At 44.4% G+C, this 6,694-nt stretch overlaps 1 protein-coding gene across 2 annotated transcripts in view; it reads right to left on the reverse strand.

The window, feature by feature from the left end:
- The window catches only part of DPF1 (double PHD fingers 1), a 68,052-nt gene extending 63,529 nt beyond the window's left edge, over positions 1-4,523 (reverse strand). For both annotated transcript variants that reach the window (XM_029620109.1, XM_029620110.1), the window contains exon 1: positions 4,400-4,523. In XM_029620109.1, coding sequence (XP_029475969.1) covers positions 4,400-4,431 — 32 coding nt within the window. In that variant the 5' untranslated portion in view covers positions 4,432-4,523. The remainder of the gene's footprint in view (positions 1-4,399) is intronic.
- Positions 4,524-6,694: the final 2,171 nt, after the last annotated feature.

Below are 6,694 nucleotides of genomic sequence, written 5' to 3' on the forward strand. Positions count from 1 at the left end.
TTACCCTGCATTAATTACAACAGATGAATTTATATAGAATATAAGCTTCTTCTATTGCATACAGTAGTCTTATATTGAATTTAAAGGACCTTCATAACCTGGGGAGCTGTGACACTTTTGATCACATACAGTGACCCATGAAATGCTTTCTTTTCCTGAATATATAATCATCAGTCCAAATCTGTCCTAATCCTTATTGGGGTTGTTTTTTTTTCTTTTTGTTATTTGCATATAAAAGAGGAAAAGCAAATACAGTCAATACATTTCACATAGCCTCGGAGTAATGGCTATCCCCGACAATTCATCCTCTCACAATTGTACTAAATGAAGCCACATTGCACTAGGAGGGGGTCAGTAAGGACAGCGCACCCTGCCTTCGACTTACTGGGATACTGAGAGGAGGTTTTCTTCTGACTCAATCACGATCTCTTTTCTCTATATTTGTTTTATTGTTTTGTGTCTGCGATGCTTGGGTGAGATCAGCGGCTTAGTCATTTTCCTTGATGTGTCTTTCTTAATTTGCATCCCTAATGAAGTGTGGCCTCATTCAGTTTTATGGTTCTGGGGGCCTTATTTCCGGCATCAATAAGCAATGGAATTCATTTCAGGGGGTGCTCCAAAATAATTCTCCAGGTTTAATGAGCTGGCGGAACACTTTGCTTAGGAACACAGAGAGTTGAGAGTTCTATAATATTAATGAATGGACGCATGAGTGAGTGGGTGGACGGACAGCTGGGGGAATGGGTGGATGGACACGTGGAAGATGAATGGACAGCTGGATGAATGAATGGGCCTGTGGGTGAATGGGTTGGTGGATGGGTGAGCAATGAATGGACAGCTGGGGGAATGAGTGGACAGGTGGGTAATGGGAATGCACAGGTTAGTGAATGGGTGGACTGACGACTGATGGAATGGGTGGACCTGTAGGTGAATGGATTAGTGGATAGCTAGATGAACGGATAATCCCATCACTACAGTGCTGCTTATGCATCATAGCAGTGGTGGCTCCAGAAAGTTCCGTGTGGGGGCGAATAGAGCAGGTACAGTGAATTTCAAGGTGGGCATGCGCCAAGTGCCTTTCTCTCCAACCAATGAAAATGGTCTAACCAGACTAGGGACAGCTTGGTGGGGGGGGGCCCTCTCCCTATGGAGCCATCACAATCATTTGTAGCTGGGTGCTTCATAGCAGAAAGAATGGATAATCACTTTTTTTTCGGCCCAGTAGGTTTTCTCCTAAGCCTTCAGGCTTCCAGCTCAATCAGACCCAGGGCTGGGATCTGGTACCATGAGCCTTTATTATTTTATTCTTGAGATTTGTCCACTATTTTGTATCTCCTTGCCACTTACTTAGTCCAATCGTTGCAGGGGCAGTTCTGGGCCTGGGGCCAAGCAATCCTAAATCCATCCACTAGGTGTCACCATTGCACAATGACAGGGAGTTCCTGCAGCATCCCCAGCCCCAGCTGAGCGGAAGACCTGAGCCAGAAATCAAACCCAGTTCCCTCTGCAAGGCAGTGCCCAGCATTCCAGGAGCTCAGTTACATTGCTGCATACTGAGGACATGGGTTCGATTCCCAGATCAGGACTCTGCTGCATGGGCTGGCTGGGGCTGGGGATGCTGCAGAGGCAGCATTCACTGCTCCTTGAGGGGGGGGGGGGGGTAGGGACTCCCAGTCATTGCACAATGGTGAGACCCAGTAGCCTGTCTCAAGGTCCACCAAGCTGTGCTGCAGAGGGAGGAGCTGTCTGTGGTCCCAGCTAAATGTGGCTGCAGTGATTAGGCTGTCTGAGAAAGGGGGGGGGGGGAGGGGGCAAGGTAAAAGACAAAAATAGGAAGGAGAAAAACCCTGGAGAGTTGCAAATTGATGCTCCTGGTGTGGTAGTACAACACAGGCCATTTCCAATGGAGCTCAGGGCCAGTTTAAGAATTGGGCTCTGCTGGCACATGGCACTAAATCAAGCAGAAGCAGGCATATGTGGTATCTTTGAAATGTAGTGCCCGGGCCTGACAAAGCTGGAGAGGAGGAAACAGACATTAAAGAAAAACGCGAATCATTTCCTACCTGGGATGTTCTGTGAAGATGATCCAATTGAAACCGTTTGAACAGCATAAAACTAGAACCCTATTACACAATTGGCAATAGCACACTAACGAAGATTAGCACCTGTTAATTAGTGCCAGGGGTACCCCTGTAATTGTAAGCAGATAGTGCAGCTCAGCACGCCCTTCTGTGGCTCAAGCAATACACAGGAACGTGTCCGAGGGCTGTATGAGTACTGATCTGGGGTCATCTCCTGTGACTACCTTACAGTTCCCTCACATGACCGTGCACACCATGAAACTGCCCCAGCCCTCTAACTGTGCAGTAGATGGCCATCTGGCTGCCACGCTCCTGAGGTGCTCCTAGTGAGGACTTAATGGCCTTAATAGTTGTTAAAAGCTGATATGGCTAACCATTTTGAGTAGAAAGTGGCTTGGATGCCCAGAAAGTTGGTGAAGCTTTGGTTCCTTGCTTGGTGCCTAGCTTAACTGACAGACTTGCAGCCCTGTTTATAAGAGAAGTTCACAGCAATGCACACATTCACCCCCCCCCCCCCCCGTAACACCTTTCCAGGGGGTAAAGAAAAGAACACATCTGTATAGTTAAAAGGTGAGAAAACACTGTTTTAAAGTCTTATCACGTGTCTTCTGTCAGTGCCTGACTGCTTCTAAGGTAGGGAGGCACCAGAATTGTATTCCTGGGACAAGGAGTCCATGGCACTCTAGAACCAGTGAATAGCAGAAGAGGAGGGGAAAGGTTTACAGCCATATTTTAAAAAGCACCAAAAAGAAGTGGTTTGAATAATAACAATAACAATAATAATAATAAATCAGTTCATAGACAGCCCCCCTGAACAATTCTGCAAGAAAGTGCTATCATAAGCACTGTCCCCTAAGCCCCTACCCCCCCATCCCCAAGGAAAAAAGGCTGGAGTTTAAGCATGCAAGTGCCTTGAAGAAGCCTTTAGTCTGTTCACATTTCCGAATGCCTTCTTCCTTATTCCTATCACAAAACCAATAAATATCACGTGGCATAAAGGGTAAATGCACAAACTTACAGATTCCTGTCATTTTCCTAGAGTGCAACTGTGAAGTATGGGGATTTGTATGGCATTTATAATTAGGCTCCAAATTAAAAAAAAAAAAATTTAAATGAGGCATACGCTCAGATCCCTTCTCTTGCCCCAGTGGCTGTTTGCAAGAGATTCCATCAGGAAGACTGCATCAGCATTTACAGTGTTGCTACTGCATTAAACTGGAAGGAAACATAACAGAAGCAAAAATGAATTATTTCAGAAAGCCTGTCCATCTCCCTTGAGGCCTCATGCTTTTTTTTGTAGTATGGGTCTCAAGCTTGCATTAGTACACACAGTTCATGACAAGCCGCACAGCAGCACCCTCACTTTCACGATCCTATTTACGATACGTGCAGCTAAGTTGTGGAAAAGATCATAATTTTGTTTGTTCTAGCCACAAAATGAAAAAAGAGAAATCAGGGATCATGAGACCCATGTTCTAAAAAAGCTGAACTCCTAAGTTAAGCATCTATTTTCATCCAAATTTAGAGCCCTAAGTTTTTAGCTGAAAGTTCACATAAATTGAGGATCCTAAAACTTGGGATTCTAAATGTAGGCCTGCTGGATCCAGACTACTTAGGTGTCTAATGCTGAAACTTATTATTAAGCCCCTACCTTTTTTCCCCCTCTGCTCTACTCTACTCCGCCATTGTAGGCACCCAAGTTTTATCTCCTAAATTTAAGAGCCTTGCAGCCAGTTCCAAAAGTTAGGAGCCTAAACCTTTGAAAAATCTGCCTCTGTATTATTCAGAAAGCTGCAAATGAATGTCTGTGACTCATGCACAGTAGAAAATATTTCCAGTTCTGTTCTCAAATGCATTATAGTCCTGAAATGAGTTTTAAAACAATCTAAGCACCTCTTAAAAAGACCAGAATCCAAGTCCGCCAGATGCAAACAGATGAGAGGAAAATGCTGAAACGAAGCCGGCTACTCTGGATAAAAAAACTGATCAATTGTAAGTCCAAATAAAAATCAAAGATTTAAAGGAGGGCATAAACTGGGTCCAAAGACAGGGGGATTCCCTTTCTGTGGATGCTGGAACCTCTCTGGGTTATCACAGGCGCAGTAGACAATTCCAAGAACCAGAATGCACTTTACAGGACCGCCAGATTTTTCCTGCCAGCCAGACAGGGCAGCAGTACAGCATGCCTCTATATCTTTCTGCAGCCTGCATGCACAATGGATTAATAAATTCCACCATAACTGTGCATGTATAAACCTCTGTAGTTGAGCTGCTTCTTTGCTCGGGCTGCGGGGCTTGCCTTGGCAGGGAGTACTTACGATTTGAGAGGGTTTTGGATGACTGTAGCCATGTTGCTGGAGTGTGACACCCTCACACTGCAGATTCGGGGCTTTAAACCCCAGCTCGGGAATACTGTACAATTTCATTCATTCTGCGGGCTGCACTTGCAGAGGGCAGCCAATTAGCGGGCTGAGGGGCGGGAGGAAATGGGGTGCTGGCACCGTGCGGCGCTTTGGGATTTGTAGTTGTGGGCGGAGTTGGACAGGCGGGGAGGAGAGCATGATGCACTACATTTCCCAGCATTCCTCTCGCGGAGGGGGTTCTTGTACTTTACTGTAAGAGGGGAGGAGGAAGGCAGAGGGATTCCCCTCAGTAAGACACCGAGACTGAGAGAGAGACGCACACACTTGACAGGTAGATAGACACAAGCTGGGAGCAACACAGCGATCCACAGTGACATAGACTAACAAGAGCTGAAACAGTCACAGACTATGGCATACACACAGAAACCCAGACTGAGAGGAGAAAAAGATTTACTGATACAAACACACAGACACGTACAGTAGCAACAAACAGTGGGGAGAGGCAAATAGTGATATAGACATGCATAGTGTCACAGTAGGGAGAAATAAAAGGTTAATACATATATATTAAATATATAGTAAACTTGTATTTATTTATTTAAATTTGTATTTCTGTGCATTCAAGTAGACTTAAGCGGCAGCCAAACTACTTCCTATATACTTCCTATATACTTCCTATATACACATACACAGACTGAGAGCAGACATACCCACAGACTGTGACATGCACACACACTAAGAGCAGGCACACCCACATTCACAAGTGACATTCATCCACACACAGTGACAAAGACTGAGAAAGGAAAGAGAGAGATACACTGATAAGGACACCCACAGACTGAAAACAGACACCCATGGAGTGTGATATATACACGTGCACACATACTAATACAAATACACTCACAGACTCTCTCTCCCTCCCCCCACACACACATACAGATACCCCCATAGACTGTGATATACACATACACACACTGATACAAACACACCCATATATACTCACATGCACACACACTAATGCTGACACACCCATAAAATGTGACATTCACACACACACACACTGATATAAACACATATGGCTGCCCTATGAGGAAAGGCTAAAGAAGTTAGGGCTGTTCAGTTTAGAGAAAAGACGACTGAGAGTCCATGAAGTTAGCAAGTAGCTCATTTAAAACAAATCGAAGAAAATTATTTTTTATTCAGTGCATAGTTAAGCTCTGGAATTCATTGCCAGAGGATGTGGTTACAGCAGTTAGTGTAAATGAGTTTAAAAAAAGTTTGGATAAGTTCCTAGAGGATAAATCCATAAATTGCTATGATGGTAACTAATAAGCAATAGTAGCTTGTGATCTATCTAATGTTTGGGTACTTGCCAAGTATTTGTGACTTGGATTGGCCACTGTTGGAAGCAGGATACTGGGCTTGATGAACCCTTGGGCTGACCCAGTACGGTATATCTTATGTTCTTATGTTCACATATGCACACACACTAATACAGACACACCCATAGACTGTGATATACATACAAACACACCCATATAAACACACATGCACACACTAATACTGACACACCCATAGACTGTGTCTCACACACACACACACTGATACAAACACACCCATATAAACACACAATCACACACACTAATACTGACACACCCATAGACTGTGTCTCACACACACACACACTGATACAGACACACCCATATATACACACATGCACCCACACTAATACAGACACACCCATATACTGTGACATATATGCACTGAGAGACGCATACAGACTCAAAGTAGACAACCCCCCATCCACAGAGACCCAGACTGAGAGATGAGAGATTCACGAATACAGATGAACAGATTGAGAACAGATACCCTCACAGATTGTGACATATACACACAGAGACAGGAGAGACAGTGACACAGACACATACAGATTAAGAGCAGACACACAGTAACACAGTAGGGAGGGAAATACACTGCTACTAATAAGCAAACTGAGAGCAGATACACCCACAGTCTGTGACACACACACACACATTGAGAGAAGAGAGATTATATACTGATGCAGATACACCTACACCCACAGACTGTGAGATATAGATATATATATACACTCACACCCACACTCACACAGAACAGTGACACAAAGAAAGTGGAGAGAGATACACTAATAGAAACACACACAAGCTGAGAGCAAACACTCACAGACACACACAGAGTGAGAACAGATACACCAATAGGCAGACTGAGGGA

The sequence above is a fragment of the Rhinatrema bivittatum genome, chromosome 11, assembly GCF_901001135.1.
Source record: "Rhinatrema bivittatum chromosome 11, aRhiBiv1.1, whole genome shotgun sequence".
Taxonomy (NCBI): domain Eukaryota; kingdom Metazoa; phylum Chordata; class Amphibia; order Gymnophiona; family Rhinatrematidae; genus Rhinatrema; species Rhinatrema bivittatum.